The sequence below is a fragment of the Loxodonta africana genome, chromosome 11 (assembly GCF_030014295.1).
Source record: "Loxodonta africana isolate mLoxAfr1 chromosome 11, mLoxAfr1.hap2, whole genome shotgun sequence".
In the NCBI taxonomy this organism is placed as follows: Eukaryota; Metazoa; Chordata; class Mammalia; order Proboscidea; family Elephantidae; genus Loxodonta; species Loxodonta africana.
In genome coordinates, this window is record NC_087352.1 from 106,310,419 (window position 1) to 106,329,110 (window position 18,692).

Sequence of the window (18,692 nt, forward strand, 5' to 3'; positions counted from 1 at the left end):
ATGACTCTTCCAGTCAAGTGGCCAGTATCTCTCAAATTTCTTGGAAAAGACAAGTGAGCGCCTCCAGCGCTGCATCCATTTGTTCAAACATCTCAACTGACATTCTGTCAATTCCTGGAGCCTTGTTTTTCACCAGTGCCTTCAGCGCAGCTTGAAATTCTTCCTTCAATACCGTGGGTTCCTGATTATATGCTACCTCTCGAAATGGATGAACGTCTCTCAACCAATTCTTTTTGGTATAATGGCTCTGTGTATTCCTTCCATCTTCTTTTGATGCTTCCTGCATCATTTAATATTTTCCCCATAGAATCCTTCACTATTGCAACTCGAGTTTTGAATTTTTTCTTCAGTTCTTTCTGCTTAAGAAATGCCAAGCATATTCTTAACTTTTGGTTTTCTATCTCCAGCTGTTTGCATATGTCATTATAGTACTTTGTCTTCTCGAGCTGCCCTTTGAAATCTTCTGTTCGGTTCTTTTACTTCATTTCTTCCTTTTGCTTTAGCTGCTTGATGTTCAAGAGCAAGTTTCAGAATCTCTTCTGACATCCATTTTGGTCTTTCATTTCTTTCCTGTCTTTTAAATGACCTCTTGCTTTCTTCATGTATGATGTTCTTGATGTCATTCCACAACTCACTTGTTTTTTAGTCATTAGTGTTCAACATGTCAAATCTATTCTTGAGAATTCAGGGGCCGACTGTGGAACAGATTATCGATTGCTCATATGCAAGTTCAAGTTGAAACTGAAAAAAATTAGAACAAGTCCACGAGAGCCAAAGTATGACCTTGAGTATATCCCATCACCACCTACAATGGCTGTACCATTTTGCATTCCCACCAGCTATGGATAGGGTTTCAATTTCCCCACATTCTGACCAACATTTGTTATTTTCTTTTTCTTTTTTTTTTTAAATCTTAGCTATCCTATAGGAGTGAAATGGTATCTCACTGTGGTTTTGACTTGCGTCTCTCTGATGGCTAATGATGCTGAGCATCTTTTCACATGTTTGGTGGCCATCTGAGTGCCCTCTTTCATGAAATGTCTATTCAGGTCCTTTGCCCATTTTATGACTGGGTTGTCTTTTTGTTGTTGAACTGTCAAATTAATTTATATATTTTGGTTATAGATTCTTGTCAGATATATGGTTTCTGAAGATATTCTCCCAGTTGATACCTTGTCTTCCCACTTTTTTGGTAAAGTCTTTTGATGAACAAAAGCTTCTAATTTTTACAAGGTCCCATTTATTTACTTTGTGTTTTGCTCTTTGTGCTTTTGTCACTACATTAAAAAATCCACTGTTGAAAGCTAGGTGTGACAGTGTTGCCATGCTTATTCTTTTAAGAACTTTATAGTTTTATTTTGCACATTTATGTCATTAATCCATTTCAAATTTGTTTTTTCATATGGTGTGAGGTATGGGTCCTGCTTTGTTTTTCTGCATTTGGAAATCCAATTTTCCCAACATCATGTATTGAAGAGACACTTCTTTCCTCACTGAAAGGACTCAGCTGCTTTGTCAAAAATCAGCTGACCACAGATGAGTAGGTTTATTTCTGAAATTTCAATTCTATTCATTGGTCTATATGTCTGTTATTATACCAGTACCAGGCTGCTTTGATTACTGTAGCTGTATTGTATGTTTTAAAATCAGAACGTGTTGAGTCTTCCCGCTATGTTCTTCTCTTTCAACATTGTTTTACTATTTGGGGCCTCTTACTCTTCTATATAAGGTTGAAGATTGGTTTTTCTATTTCTGGAAAGAAGGCTGTTGGAACTTTGATTGGGACTGCATTGAATCTACAGAATGTTCTGTGTAGTGTTGACATTTTAACAATAACAAGTCTTCCAATCCATGAACGTGGAACATCTTTCCATTTATTTAACTCATCTTTAATCTCATTGAGCAGTGTTTTAGTTTTCGTTGTGTAAGTCCTTCACATCCCTGGTTAGATTTATCCCGAGGTATTTTATTCTCTGAGATGCTATTGTAAATGGAATTGTTTTTTTTTCAGATTCCTCATTGCTGGTATATAGAAACCCAACTGATCTTTGTTTGCTGATCTTGCATCCCGCAACTTTGCTAAATTCTTCTATTAGCTCTAGAAGTTTTCGTGTGGACTCTTTGGAGTTTTCTATATATAGGAATATATTGTCTGTGAATAGAGGTAATTTTACTTCTTTTGAAATCTGGATACCTTTTATTTATTTTTCTTGTCTTATTGTTCTGGCTAGGACTTCTAATGCAATGATGAATAGAACTGGCGAGAGTGAGCCCCCTTCTATTGTTCCAATTTCAAGGGGAAAACTCTCAGTCTTTTTTGTTAAGTGTAATGTCGGTTGTTGGCTTTTTATACATGCCCTGAATCATATTGAGGAGTTTCTCTTCCATTCCAATCTTCTTTAGGGTTTTCATCAAGAAAGGGTGTTGGGTTTTTTCAAATGCTTTTTCTGCATCCATAGAAATGATCAGGTGATTCTTTTCCTTTGTTCTATTGATGTGGTGTATTATGTTGACTGATTTTCTAATGTTGAACCATAACTGCATTCCTGGAATAAATCCCACTTGGTCATGGTGTATGAGCCTTTTAATATGCTACTGGATTCTGTTTGCTAGTATTTTGTTGAGGATTTTGCATCTATATTAATAAGAGATATTGGCTTGTACTTTTCATGTTGTGTCTTTGTCTGGTTTAGGTACCACGGTTATGTTTGCACCATACAATAAATTAGGGAGTATTCCTTCCTTCTCTATCTTTTGGAAGAGTTTAAACAGTATCGGTGTCAATTCTTCTCTAAATGTTTGGTAGAATTCTCCAGGGAAGTGACCTGGTTCAGGACTTTTTTTTTTTTGTTGGGAGGTTTTTGATCACTGATTTGATGTCTTCACTTGTTATTGGTCTGTTGAGACCGTCTATTTCCTCTTGAGTCAGTCTGGGTAGGTTATGTGCATCTAAGAATTTGTCCATTTCATCTAGATTATCCGGTTTGTTGCCAAAGAGTATGTCATAACATTCTGTCATAATTTTCTTTATTTCTACCAGGTTAGTTGCAGTGTCCCCTCTTTCATTTTTTATTTTGGTTTTATCCATCTTTTCTTTTGTCAGTTTAGCTAAAGTTTTTTCAATTTTATTGACCTTTTCAAAGAACCAACTTATGGTTTTATTGATTCTCTCTATTGTTTTCCTGTTTTCAATTTTATTTACTTTGTGGTTTCTTTTCTTCTGGTAGGTTTAGGCTTATTTTGCACTTGTCTTTCTAGTTCCTGGAGCTGTCGAGTTAGGCTGTTGATTTGACATCTTCTTTTTTTTATGTAGGGATTTATTGCTATACATTTCCCTCTGTGTACTGTCTTTGCTACATCCTGTAAGTTTTGGTATGTTGTAGCTTTCATATTCATTTGACTCTAAGAAATTTATGATTTCTCATTCAATTTCTTCCTTGACTCATTGGTAATTTAATAATATTTTGTTTAATTTCCCTATGTTTGCATGTTTTCTAGGTTTTTTCCTGTTATTGATTTTCTACCTTCATTCTGCTGTAGTCAGAGAAAATACTTTCAATCTTCAAAAACTTATCAAAACTTGCTCTATCCTAGAGAATGATCTATGTGCGCTGGAAAGGAATGTATATTGTGCTGTTTTTAGGTGTAGTTTTCTACATATGTCTGTTAAGAACAGTTGATTTACAGTGTCATTCAGGTCCTCTGTTTCCTTGTTGATCTTCTTTCTAGATGTTCTGTCCAGTATTGGAAGTGGTGTATTGAAGTTTCCAACGATTACTGTAGTGCTATCTACTTCTTCCTTCAATTCTATCAGTGTTTGCTTTATGTATTTAGGTGCCCCAATGTTGGGTGCATATATATTTATGATTGTTAAACATCTTGATTAATTGACCCTTTTATCACCATATAATGTCCATCTTTACCTCTTCTGACATCCTTATGTCTTCTGATATTAAGACTGCCACCCCAGCTCTCTTTTGGTTATTATTTGCATGGAATTTTTTTCTCCCATACTTTCACTTTCTACCTGTTTGTGTCCTTGGGTTCAAAGTGTGTCTACTGTAAACAGCATATAGTTAGATTATATTTTTTTAATCCATTCTGCTACTCTCTAGCTTTTGATTGGGGCATTTATTCAATTTATAGTCACTGTAATTACTGATAAGAAGTGACTTACTTCTGCCATTTTGTTATTTGTTTTTTGTGTGTCTAACACCTTCTTTGTCTTTGTCCTTTAGTACGGCTTGCTTTTGTGTGTTGTTGGTTTATTGTAATGAGCCTGTTTGGCTCCTTTCTCTTTTTTGTATGTTTTTAAAATATATTTTCTTAGTGATTGCCATGAATATTACATTTAAGAGCCTGTATTTATAATATTCTAGGGTAAGTTGGTACAAAACTAAACTGTAATAACATATAAGAAATTATATATCTATTTCATTCCTGTCCCCCTCTTTTGTTATCATTATGTCTTTATACTTCATGTGCCCTGTAATATAATTTTATCATTACCTTTTATGTATTTATTGAAAAACACAAAGACAAAACATTTAAAATTATCAAGCATGAATACCTTATTGCTAGATCCTATATCTGTCCATGTATTTTCCTTCATTAGCTTTAATACATAATTTTTAACCCTTCATGGTTTTCTTATAAATGAAAAAGATTATTAAAACATTTAGAAATCATTTAACTTTAGATATCTGTGGTCAGAACCTACCGCGTGAAGAGTTATAAAGTTGTTTTTAATAGCTATACATGTATGTGAAAATGTGTGCGTGTGTAGGAGGAATGATAAAAATGTGATTATGTAGGGATTCTGGCTTAAATTCAGACAAGGTGATAATCTAAATGTGTGTGTATATATAAAATAGTTGCTTTATTTCATACAACTAGAAACTATCATCTGTAAACAAAAATCATGTTGGTGTGCTTTAAGAACCGGAACCCCAGTTACCAGCTTAGCCCTTTCTTATGATGCAACCTTAAGAAAATAATTTTTCAGCTCCTAACTAGTGAAATTTTATGGTTAGTTGTCTACCTAAAATGAGCACAGAGCACTTTGGGATTCTTATCCTAGGTCCACTGTATTTCAGAGTGGTTGTGACTCTGGTTCTTTGTACCACAAATACTTACTCTTCCTTGTTGACATGGTCTCCAGTAAGGGGTCTCCAAGGAAGGAGGGAGAAACACTGCTACTGCTGGTTGACTTGTGCACAGTTTCTTCCTAAGAAAGGTATAGGCAGAGAAATACAGAGATCTCTTAGACATTAGTGTTCTCATGGTAATTAAGAACAATTTATTATTAAATACTTATTTTAACATGAGGCACTACATATTATCATGGCAGAGTGTCAAGGCAGTAGGAGACAAATTAACATAAGTTTAAAATTAGACAGACCTGGGCTGAGTCCTGCCTTTGCCCTTCATGAGAGTGAAATGACACGACTAAGTTTGTTATCTTAGTTTCTTCCTTTGTAAAAGAGGAGATAAAATAATGATGCTAACAGGTTCGAAACACTTAATACAGTTGCCTCTTAGTATCCATGGGGGATTAGTCCCAAGACCCCTGTGGAATGCTCAAGTTCCTTATATAAAATGGCACAGTATTTGCATATAACCTACGGACTTTCTCACACACCCTCCCGTATACTTCAAATCATCTCTAGATTACTGATAATACCTAATACAATATAAATGCTATGTAAACAGTTGTTAATGCTTATACGTAACACTTAACGCTTTCTCAGTCTTTGCAAACACCTTATCATGAACCAGAGAGCCCATCTGTGTCATTTAGGGGCTACACTAACACATCCATGAATTTCAGCTTCTTTATTGTATGAATGCTCAACTCGTTCTTATTGACCTTATGGCTCACTTTGGCAAGCAACATGCCACTTATCAAAAGATCTAAGATTTTTATTTTCTCTTAGCCTTTGAGGGATTGCTTTGACAATTTAATTGCTTTTAAGGAGCAACTTTTTCACAGAAACAGAGAGTGAACACAAGCAGTAAATGAATGAGAAGGCGAACAATGCTCAAACAAGGAGTGCTAATGGCGGGAGACTACCACAGAGCATGCCTACATATCATTTCATTTATGTGCATTCAGCATAGTGATTGGCACACAGTAAATTCACGTTTTGCTTTTTGGAACTTTCTTTTTTCTGTTCCCTAATATTTTTGATGAGTGGTTGGTTGAATCTGTGGATGCAGAACCTGTGAATATGGATGGCTGACTGTACGTTATCTGACACACAATAAGAACTCAATAAATGGGGGATAATATTATTATTAGGAGAATATTTAACACATTTATAAAAGTAATAGACTGTGAGCCCCATGATGGCAGATGCTTTGCTTGTCTTGTTTGTTGTTTTATACCTAGTACCAAACCCATTACTTGGCAAGTAACAAATATTTATTGAATGAATGCATGAAAATAAACATTTCATGAAATGTTGTATGAATCCAAAATGTTTTCATTGGGCCAAATAAAATTTTAACTCCCCTCACCAGTGAGAAGAAACCTTCTTAATTTGTTTTAAGACTATACTGAAATGAAGTAAGGTATTTATTCATGAAATGTCTAGTATGTACTATGTGAAAGGACAAACACATTGACTAGAAGACAAGTAATTTCTACTCTGGTAGCTGTAGAAGGATGCTAAATATTTTTTAAAATACAGAAGAAAGAAGATTACATAAAAATATCCATCCTTCACTGTGAGATGAACAGTGAAAATTCTCTTTGACCAACTCAACTCAGGTGATTTTAAGAATTAGCCATTCACTAAAAACTGGCCTCCCCTAAAACTTGCTGCTGAAATCATTAGCTTCAAAAAAGGATTTAGTCAAAGAATAAGAGAAGAAAAAAGCCATATGTCTTAGGCTGGGTTCCCTAGGGAAGCAAAACCAGTAAAGTGTATAAATATATATATAGAGAGAAATTTTTATCAAAGAAATGGCTCATGCAGTTGTAGAGGCTGTAACTTCCCAAGTCCATGGGTCAGGATAGAGGCTTCTCCTGATTCATGCAGCTGCAGGGGCTGACGAAATCAAGATCCTCAGGCCAGACCGCAAGTAAGCCACTAGCTCAAGTCCCAAGAACTAAAGGTCAGATGCACGGGAGCCAGCTGCAGGATCCAGAATGGGCAAAAGCCCCTAAGCCCTGCCAGACCATCTGCCCACACTCAATGCAGGCCACACGCCCAAGGAAACTCCCCTTTAACAGATTGGCTACTCACAGCAGATCCCATCATGGGGGTGATCACATACCAAATCTCAACAGAGAAGTGACTACAACATCACACAGCTGCCAAAACTCTGAGAATCATGGCCCAGCCAAGTTGACACACACTCTCAACCATCACAACGTGTAAGCCACATAGTTCATTCAAAGAAGGCCTGAACAGGTGCCTTCCCCCACTTTGGGCTCACCATGATGAATAAACAAGCAACGCAAAAAAAAAAAAGCAACGTAAGCTCAACCTTTATCCCAGACACAGTGTAGATCACACAAATCTCCAGGAAAAGCTAGCAAGTAATTGGAATGATTGCCTTCTGCTTGTGGAAGGTCAAAAGGAAATAAAAGCCAAGAGATCTCTTAGGAAAAGCAAAACGGAGTGCTAAACAGTAAAAAAAAAACAGTACTTCCCCAATAATTATCTGATGAGGTGGGTGCTACCCTGACTTAAACAGCAGAAACCATTACACATACATCATCAGCCCACCTTCCCTAGAAACATTTTTACAAGTCTAATTTACATATGGTTACCTTTATTAGTGTTAAGGGAGAAACAGATCATGTTTCTTTATTCATAAGTGGAACCTAGTTGTAAAATCCTGTATATCGAAAATATTATCAACTTATTTCCACAACCAAATTGTATCTCAGGAAAAAAAATGGCTCTATAAGTGACAAAATCAGTCAGAATACAGTCTGATGAAAAAGACCAATAATTTTATGATCACAAATGTTAAAACTGCAAAGAAAACAAAATCTGAGAAATCATAATGACCATTACTTGGAAGTGGTGGTGCAAGGGAACACTAGTGCATTTTCAAGCTTTGACAGCATTTAAAGCATGTTGTCAGTTAACCTTATACTCAGTGTGCCTCTCACTTCCGCTTTGTGTCTCATGTCCTCTTTATGTACATGTTCACCTCCATAAGGAGAAGAACATGGGGGAAGCTTTGCTGGGAAGTCTTCTTTTCTCCCCCGTTCCTCTCAGTGAACCTTAAGGCAGGATTCCCCACCACTTCTTAGTCATCTTTAGAATGACTACTCAATGTTCAGTGGCCTGAAAATCCTGTAAAGAAACAAAACAACCAACCAGGAGGCCAACTCCATGCTGGCAGGATGTGAGGCCCCGGTCAAGGAGCTCCATGTTTCTAGGGATCTTTTCTGCTTAGAAAATGAGGTGGAGGGATGTGGTCTTCTTTATGGCCCCTCCCAGTTCAAAAGTATAAATTGAACATAAACTTCTTTCCTGAATTCTCCTTTTCGAAGTAAACACTAAACATTTACAGATATGGTCCTAGGAGAATTAAAATTTCACTTTAGATAGATTTAAAGGTAATGTTTGATTTTTTTTTGGAGTTAATAATGCTGAATATTTTGATTTTACTTTGTAAGAAAGGGGCACTTGCAGAGTACTAGAGTTTTTGTACTTAGTTACACTCTCCATTTAAAAAGCACACATGCAAGATAAAAACCAACAACACAAGAAAACCACATAGTATATTCATTTTAAATATGCTTTTGCAAATAGCAAATAACATCTAAGATTTGGAGTTAGAATATGGTTTACCTAGCTTTATGCAGCTGCTTTAAATTTATAAATTATATGCAGCTATCAAGTGAGAGGAAGAAATGATGAAGTCAAAGAGCTGAACAGAAGATTTCAAAGGGCAGCTGGAGAAGACAAAGTATCATAATGACACGTGCAAAGATCTGGAGTTAGAAACCAAAAGGAAAGAACACATTCATCATTTCTCAAGCTGAAAGAACAGAAGAAAAAATTTAAGCCTCAAGTTACAACAGTGAAGGATTCCATGGGCAAAAAACTGAATGACGCAGGAAGCATCAAAAGAAGATGGAAAGAATACACAGAGTCACAATACCAAAAAGAACTGGTCGACGTTCAACCATTTCGGGAGGTAGCATATGATCAAGAACCGATGATAGCGAAGGAAGATGTTCGAGTTGCTCTGAAGGCAATGGCAGAAAGCTAGGCTCCAGGAACTGATGGAATACCAACTGAGACATTTCGACAAACAGATATAACTCTGGAAGCATGCACTTATCTACGCCAAGAAATTTGGAAGACCTGACCAACTGGAAGAGATCCATATTTGTGCCCATTCCACAGAAAAATGATTCAGTGGAATGCAGAAATTATCAAACAATATCATTAATATTACATGCAAGTAAAATTACGCTGAAGATAATTGAAAAACGGTTGCAGCATTACATTGACATGGAGCTGCCAGAAACTCAAGCCAGATTCAGAAGAGGACATGGAACAAGGGATATCATTGTTGACGTCAGATGAATCTTGGCTGAAAGCAGAGAATACCAGAAAGATGTTTATCTGTGTTTTATTGACTATGCAAAGGCATTTGACAGTGTGGATCATAACAAATTATGGATAACATGGTGAAGAATGGGAATTCCTGAACACTTAATTGTGCTCATGCAGAAGTGGTACACTGATTGAGACAGTTGTTCGAACAGAATAAGGGGATACTGTGTGGTTTAAAATCAGGAAAGGTGTGCATCAGGGTTATATCCTTTCACCATACTTAATCTATATGCGGAGCAAATAATTTGAGAAGCTGGACTATATGAAGAATCAGGATTAGAGGAAGACTCATTAACAACCTGTGATATGCAGATGACACAACCTTGCTTGCTCAAATGAAAAGTACTTGAAGTACTTATTGATGAAGATCAAAGGCCACAGCCTTCAGTACGGATTATGCCTCAACATTAAACAAAAATCCTTATAACTAGACCAATTATCAGTATCATGATAAATGGAGAAAAGACCGAAGTTGTCAAGGATTTCATTTTACTTTGATCCACAATCAACGCCCCTGGAAGCGGAAGTCAAGAAATCAAATGACATATTGCACTGGGAAAATCTGCTGCAAAAGACTTCTTTAAAGTATTAAAAAGCAAAGGTGTCACTTTGAGGATTAAAGTGTGCCTGACTCAAGCCATGGGAATTTTCAACCGCCTCATGAGCATGTGAAAGCTGGACAATGATTAAGGAAGACTGAAGAAGAGCTGATGCATCTGAATCATGATAACTGGCGAAGCATACCATACCACAGACTGCCAGAAGAATAAACAAATCTGTCCAGGAAGTACAGCCAGAATGCTCCTTAGAAGCAAGGACGGTGAGACTTCATCTCACGAGTACTTTGTACATGTTGTCAAGAGGGACCAGTCCCTGGAGAAGGACATCATGCTTGGTAGAGGGTCAGCAAAAAAGAGGAAGACCCTCAATGAGATGGACTGACTCAGTGGCTGTGACAACGGGCACAGTAACAACTGATGGCGCAGGACTGGGCAGTGTTTTGTCCTGTTGTGCATGGGCTTGATACGAGTCGAATCTGACTTGACAGCACCTAACAACACAACAGATACATACTAACTTCTGTAGTATTTGAACTATACAAAAACCACCACCAACACCACCATTTCTTACCTATTTACTGTGTCCCAGACACTGCTGCAGGTACTTTATACGGACAAGCGTCCTCACAGCATGAAGTAGTTCCTATTATTACCTCCATTTTATAAATAACATGGAGGCACAGAGAGACTAACAAAACTTGACCTGGGTCACCACACCTTTAATATGCAGTGCACTGAGGTCCAAAGCTGGGGAATCTGACTCTAAAGCCCATTCTCTTCCTAACTCTGCCTTGTTCCTGAGGAAGAGGCTGGGGTCTGTTAAATGAACTTTATCTGTGGTCGCACACTGGATATAAACCTAAAGATGCTATTTTTGGGACACTGTGGCCCCTAAAGCCCACTGCCACTGAGTTGATTCCGACTTATAGCGATCCCATAAGGTTTCCGAGGCTGTAGATCTCTACGGAAGCAGATTGCCACATCTTTCTCCCATGGAGCCGCTGGTGGATTTGAACCACTGACCTTTTGGTTAGCAGTCTGCTGCTTTAACCACTGCGCCACCAGGGCTCCTAAAGGTAGCCAATTATTAAACATTCTAGAGCCCTAGTGGCACAGTGGTTAAACATTTGGCTACTAACCAAAAGGTCAGCAGTTCAAATTCAACCACTCCTTGGAAACCCTATGGGGCAGTTCTATTCTGTCCTATAGGGTCCCTATGGGTTGGGAATTGACTAGACAGCAACCAGTTTGGTTTTTTGGTTTTAGAGCCTCTTCAGTTCCTCAGAACTCTGAATTCTGTATGAAGCCGTGGATCACATTCCATTTGCTGAGACCAAAGGCTAGCCATGCTGACCCATGCCAGCCAGAAGGATGCCAATGCCAGCAATTCTGACATTACTGTACTCCATATCCTATAGGAAGTGCTGACCATTATAGCAATGCCCCCATAAGATACAGATCTACACATTTACACACAGATACACAGCCAATTCTCCAAGGCTGAAAGATATTCAGAATTTGGGGGTTTTAAAAAAACTCATAAAGATTTCCTTTACTTTCAGACCTTTTCATACTGGGGCCATATTGGAGCTATGTAAGCATTTTCATGTAAAGGTGAGTAATGAGGATGTGGGGAGAGGGGGCTGTACTGCCTCCATAGTCAGGCGGGGCGAAGCCACAAACCCTCCCTACCCTAGGAAGCAAAGCAGCAGCATAAGCAGTGCGGACACAGCTCCCAGAGCTGCTTTGGAAGCCCAGGCTGCACACAGCGAGATGGGGGGGTCATGAATGCTGAGAAGGGGCCAGATGTCTTCTTACCGGTGAGCAGACAGAGCCCTGTGCAGAGACAGAGCCCTCTGCAAGCTCACCAGAACTGGGAACCAAGTTCAACCTTTCACTCCACTCCCATTGTGAACAAGAGCCTGCCCTGGGGGAGGGGTGGCAGCTAATTCATGCAAGTCAGCTTGTAGGAGACAGAAGAGCTGCAGGGACAGTGGCTTGGCTCAAGGCCTTTCAGGATTTGCTCCCCAGAAGCTATGCAGGGTCCACTGTCCCTGCAGGTCCACCTCAAGCAGCCCTCCCAATTTTCTGACTGCCTAAAAACTAATTTGGAATCACAAAAACACTCAGAAGGCAAACAAGGCAACTTTTTAGAGGTCAGATCTCCTGAGTAAATATGAGTGCGTGTGGTAAGGGCATAAGTGTGAAAGAGAGAGAGAGAGAGTGTGTGTGTGTTTGTGTGTGTGTGTGTGTGTGTGTGAAGACTCCTGCTTGCTGCTAGTCCTGGCATTGCTATTCCTGTTGACTTTTCCCTGACCCTTCTTCCTGAGGAATTCTGATGAGTCTCTGACATCTCTGTGATATCAGTCTTTTCTACTGCCTGGCCTGGTTTCCTAAAATGTGCTTATTTTTGTTGGTTCATACCAGTTACCAGTCTCTAACACTAAGTTAGGTCTTTCCTAGTTCTCTGTCCTGACCAGTTGTAACAAGGTCATTTTCAGAACTCAGGCTTCACTACTGCTTTGCTGCAAAGTCAGGTGCTGAATGCTGCCAGAAATGTCTGAGAGGCCAGTGTGAACATCCCACCTCACTTAACAGGAGCCAAAATCTTCCTTTTCCTGTAAAGAAGGCCCGTGAAGGGTAAGGCACAGATCCTCTTTGTTTAGCCTTTCCTACTGGAAGCTTTAATAGGGCTACAATCAAAACTCATCTTTCATTTTAAAAAAAGTTGCCTGGTAGCCCACACAAACCACAGCATCTTCTCACCTAACACCAGAAGAACTAGATGGCGCCCAGCTACCAATACTGACCGTTCTGACCAGGGACACAATAGAAGGTCCCGATAGAATGGAAGAAAAATGCAGAACGAAACTCGAATTCCTAAAAAGGCCAGACTGACTGGATCGACAGAGACTAGAGGAAACCTCAAGACTATCTCCCTAAGGTATCCTTTGAACTTGGAACTGAAGCTGTTTCTGCAGGTCAACAGAACAAACAGAATGGAAATAATGAGCATGCTGACACGTTGTAAAAACTGTAATCAATGGCACCGAACAATTTATTTAAAAGTTGTTAAACGGGAACCTAATTTGCTGTGTAAACTTTCACCTAAAACACAGTAAAATGTTACTAAAAACAAAAAAAGATTACTTGGGATAGTCTAGTAAAGGTTATTCAAGTCAGAAATATTGAAGCAGGATTTCCAGGAAGAGAAAAATGGAGTAAGGAAAAAAATGTCCGGCACTGGAAGATCTAGCTTAATAGGGGCGCTGCTACTAAAAAGTTGTGGGACCTATAAAAATGTATACTTTCACCTGGCAAACACACTTCTAGAAATATAATTCTGAGAAATAATTCAAAGTGTGAACAAAAATGAACCATAAGGATATTCACAACAGTGCTGTTACTTATGATGGTAGAAAACTAGAAACATAAATGTTCAAGAATAGGGAACTGGTTAAATAAAACATGGTAAGTTATTATGATGGAATACCACACATATATTAGGTATCCTGTTGGAAAACCCTATTTAGTCAGATGGAAATGCTCATGATATTTTGTTAGGTAAAAAAGTGGAGTAATGCTAGTTCTTGCAAAGTGGCAGATAACCTATCTCTAAGGTCTAAAAAGAGGACTAATGTTTCTCGGTCACTACCAATGGCCAAGTTTAACAACTAGGATCAGTTAATACTAATGGGCCAATGACTAAGTACCAGGGAGCCAAGGCTAACAACTAAAAAAAAAAAAAACAACTAGAAGCTTTCAATTCCAGCTTGCAGTTAATGCCTATCATGACTGCAGGTTTAAATACACAAAGCTATCCGTAAGTCTAAGAGAAAAAAATCAGCTAGTTTTGCAACTGGAGTTCTTGCCTGACAGAGGTAGAAAATCCACTTTCCTGATTAAACCTTGAACTATGGCATTAAAAAATTAAAAGGCAAATCAGTGTTTCATAGTTCTTAAAATGGTTAAAAAGGAGCTTTTCCTCTTCTTCAAAAAGCAAATGGATTTATCATTGATAATGAATATAATCCATTACTATCATTCTATTTCAGGACAATATTTTATCTATACTATATACTGACCGATTACAGGAAAATTCAGAACTAAACATGGGTTATTTAAACAGTAAAATGATCTTTGTGAAAATTTATACTTTGGACCCAAGTTTAAGTGAAACCTCAAAGACAGCAATGGGAAGTGGTTCTGGTGGAAAAACATGAAAGATGTCTGCCTAGGTGAACAAAGGCGATATCCTGGACGGGTAGAAGGCGTCTCTTAAAAGAATATAAAGGCTCTATGTTTTTTTCTTTTTTTTTTACGGAAAAAAAGATAAAATAGGATCATGGCTGAAAGAGTTTATCACATAGGCGGTACTTTGGTGGCTGGAAGCTATTTCTTAAAATGTAAAAAAATATATTATCTTGGATGGGAAGAGCCTGACAGGTTAATGAAAATAACTGACATCAGCATAGCAGCACTTCCTATATCAGGATTGAGTGATTGCTCTTCTTCGTAGCTGAACAGTCACTGCTTCTTCCCTAAGGGAAAATCAAACTCCATGACAGGTTCTGCTAGCACAGTACTGATCTCTCTAACAGTTCAAGGGCTTTAGTACAAGGGCTGCGAAGAGGGAAGTCCAAGAGGTGGCACAGGCAGGGTTCTTCCATCAGTAAGAAGTTAGCATGGTGCTCCAACTTTGCCAGGGAACATGCTGTCTTAGAATCAAAAAGAAATCTCAGATTGCTCCCTCAGGCCTTAAGGGAGGCACTGAAAGATGACTTCTGTATAGTATGGTTTGAAGAAAGTTTTAGTGCTTAAAAAAAGGTTTTGAAGCCATTCATTAAATGGGAAGGAAGGAGGAAAAAGGGGAGGTAGGTAATAAAATTGAGAGGAAAGAAGAATACATTCAGTCTATCCTTTTTTTATTTGGTCTCTACTGTGATAATTACTGGCATTTCTTCACTGATAATTACTGGTGATTGGAATGCGAAAATAGGAAATAAAGAAGAATTGAAGATCAGTGGTTGGAAAATATTGCCTTGGTTATACAAACACCACAGACTGCATGATACAATTTTGTAAGACGAATGACTTACTCATTAGAAATACCTTTTTTTTCAACAACTTAAGCAGCAAGTATAAACGTGAACCTTGCGAAACGGGATACACAGGAAAAAAATTAACTAAATCTGTGGAACGAGACGATGGAGAAGCTCAATGTCATCAGTCAGAATAAGGCCAGGGGCTGACAGAAGAACAGACCATCAATTATTCATAAGCAAGTTGAAGCTGAAGCTTAAGAAAATGAAAACAAGTGCACACGAGCCAAAGTACAACCTTGAGTATATCCTACCTGATTTAGAGACCATCTTAAGAATAGACTTCACGCAACGAACACTAACGACTGAAGAACAGACGAGCTATGGGATGACATCAAGGACAACGTCCAAGAAGAAAACAAAAGGTCTTTAAAAAGACAGTAAAGAAAGAAAAGACCAAAATGGATGTCAGAAGAGACTCTGAAACCTACTCTTGAACTTAGAGTAACGAAAGTGAACGGAGGAGATGATGAAGTGAAAGAGTTGAACAGAAGATTTCAAAGGGCAGCTCGAGAAGACAAAGCAAAGTATTATAATGACATGTGTAAAGACCCGTAGTTAGAAACCAAAAGTGAAGAACACACTATTTCTCAAGCTCAAAGAATTGAAGAAAAAATTCAAGCCTTGAGTTGTAACAGTGAAGGATTTTATGGGGAAAATATTAAACAACGCAGGATGCATCAAAAGAAGATGAAAGGAATACAGAGTCACTATACCAAAAAGAACTGGTCAACATGCAACCATTTTAGGAGGCAGCATATGATCAAGAACCAATGGTACTGAAGGAAGAAGTCCAAGCTACACTGAAGGCACTAGCAAAAAACAAAGCTCCAAAAAATGACGATGTGTCAACAAAAGGATGTAATTCTGGAAGTGCTCACTTGTCTATGCCAAGAAATTCAGAAGACAGCTACCTGGCCAACTGAGTAGAAGAGATCCATATTTGTGTCCACTCCAAAGAAAGGAGATCCAACAGAATGCATAAATTATAGAACACTACCATTAATATTAAAAAAATATCACATTAAAAAAAAACCCAAACCCATTGCCTTTGTGCCGATTCTGACTCATAATGATCCTATAGGACAGAGTAGAACTGCCCCATAGGGTTCTCAAGGTGGATTCCAACTGCTGACTTTTTAGTTAGCAGGTGAGCTCTTAACCATTATGCTACCAGGACTCCCACTAACATCACATACAAATAAAATTTTGCTGAAGATAATTCAAAAACAGCTGCAGCAGTACATCTACAGGGAACTGCCAGAAATTCAAGCCAGACTCGGAAGATGATGCAGATAAGGCATATCACTGCTGATGTCAAATGGATTTTGGCTGAAAGCAGAGAATAGCAGACAGATGTTTTATTGACTGTGATTTATCGACTGCGATTTATTGACTGCACAAAGGCATTCAACTGTGTGGATCATAACAAATATCAGATAACGTTCTCAAGAATGGTAATTCCAGAACAATTAATTGTGCTCATGCGGAAGCAGTACATTGACTAAGAGGCAGTCATTTAAACAGAACAAGGGGATACTGTGTGGTTTAAAATCAGGAAAGGGGGACATCCGGCCAATAAAGCACCACAGATGGAAGCACCATGCTGTCCCTCCAAAGACCAGAAAAACTAAGTAAAATGGAGAAAAACATCAATCCCGGAACCTTAAACGTCAAATGAAGAGATAAGGAACTCAGCCAAGCATCGAATGGAATAAGAAACTGACAGAGAACAGAGAGGGAGGAGAGATATGAGTGGAAGTCCCCTATAAGCTAATACAGCATGGATTCACCATCTTAAACTCCTGTCAGAGGTTGGTGGACAGTGAGTACAGGAAACCAGCTTCATGGAGCTCCCAGCAGGTGATGGAACAACTGGTAACCAGTGATACATGCTTTCCCATCCCCCATAATTCCCGCTGCTCACGTTCTCTGCTTCATAGCTGGCTGTGATCACTCAGCTGGCAAGTACATGGTTTGTGCTGCCTGGATTTGCCCCACCCATACTGGAAGTCAGTGGACAGGGAGTACGAGAAAGCAGCCTCGAGAAGCCCCTAGCAGGAGACAGAGTACCTGGTAACCAGTGTCTATACTTTCCCAACCCCCAACCCTTCTCCGCCCAGCTGACTGGCCTCCTCTCCTTTCCACAGCTACAATCTCTTGGCTGGGAGGGACTGGCTTCGGCCCCTTGCCGCTTGTATTCGCCCTGTTCGCACTGGCTGGTTCCCAGAGTGCCATTTGTTTGTTGCTAGTGTTGTTTTTTTCTGCTTCTTTTGATTTCTTCCGTGCCACTAACCACCTGACCCTCCTTGCTCTCGAATATCTGGCTCTGTGTGCCATCTTTGCTTTTTCTTGAAAGGCTGTGAAGCACTGTTCAACTGGGGAACTGCTTCCCCAGACTGCGCCGTCACGCTGGTGGGACCATCAGGGATTTTATGTTGCTGTTTTGCTTTGCTTTCTTTGTTTGTTTCCTTTTCATTTTTGAGGCTTGGGTGACCCTCCTAGCCGGGCTGTACTGTGCAGCTTGGGAGCCACTTTGCCAGTCTTCCAGCCGAGTCAGTGGGATCCCTGGGAGCATCTCTTTTATCTTTCTTTTCTTTATCTTCTTTCATTTCCCAGTTTCTCATCTCTCTATATTTACCTTCTTTCCTGTCTCCTGAATACCTGAAACCCTACCCCCTTCTGGCCAGGCTGTACTGTGTGGCCTGGGAGTCACTTCCCCAGTCTTCGCAGACGCACCAGTGGAATCCCTAGGGGCTTTTCTTTTCCAATTTTCACTTTTTTCCTTCTATCCCCCCTTTTTGATTTTCTCCATTTCTTGGTTTCTCATCTCTCCACTCCAACAGCAAGCTCCCTTAACACTTTGTTTTATTTTGTTTCTTTTTGGCTCCTGTTTCTCTTTCGTCTTGCCCATATCAATCTTAGCTCCACACATCACAACTTCCCCCTTCCTTCCTGCCTGCCTGTACTGCGTGATGAACATCACACCCCTGAGCAGCACAGGCACTGCCTACCGGAACCTGCCCTGAAATGATTCCTGACCAGCCTTGTTGACCCTACAACATGCCACGAACAACCCATCTCAACCCCTCCCCTTCAGCTGGACCTCCCCTGCTGTACAACAGCTGAGTAACTGACCCTACCGACTGGACAAGGAGGTGAAAACTATCGTGCCCACAGACAAGCAAACAACGAAGAACACACATCCTGCCTGCTCACACATAACCAAACAAAACAAAGAAGAAAAAAAAAAAATCTACAATCAATAAATGAAGAAAATAACTACTGAATGTCCCAAAGACAGCAGACAATATCAAAACACATACAAAAACAGGACAGGATGGTTCCAGCAGGCATCCAAAATAAAGCACCAGATGATGTTCCAACAGAAGAAAAGGTATTTGAAATACTTAATACAGAATTCAAATCCCTAATATTCA

General features: G+C 39.1%; 1 protein-coding gene across 6 annotated transcripts in view; it reads right to left on the minus strand.

Moving 5' to 3' along the window:
• The window catches only part of SPIRE1 (spire type actin nucleation factor 1), a 370,834-nt gene that overhangs the window by 23,879 nt on the left and 328,263 nt on the right, over nucleotides 1-18,692 (minus strand). For all 6 annotated transcript variants that reach the window (XR_010323504.1, XM_064294750.1, XM_064294751.1 and 3 more), the window contains one exon: nucleotides 5,137-5,227. Coding sequence is in view for 5 of the 6 variants with exons in the window: in XM_064294750.1 (XP_064150820.1) it covers nucleotides 5,137-5,227 (91 nt within the window). In the remaining variant the exon portion in view is untranslated. The remainder of the gene's footprint in view (nucleotides 1-5,136; nucleotides 5,228-18,692) is intronic.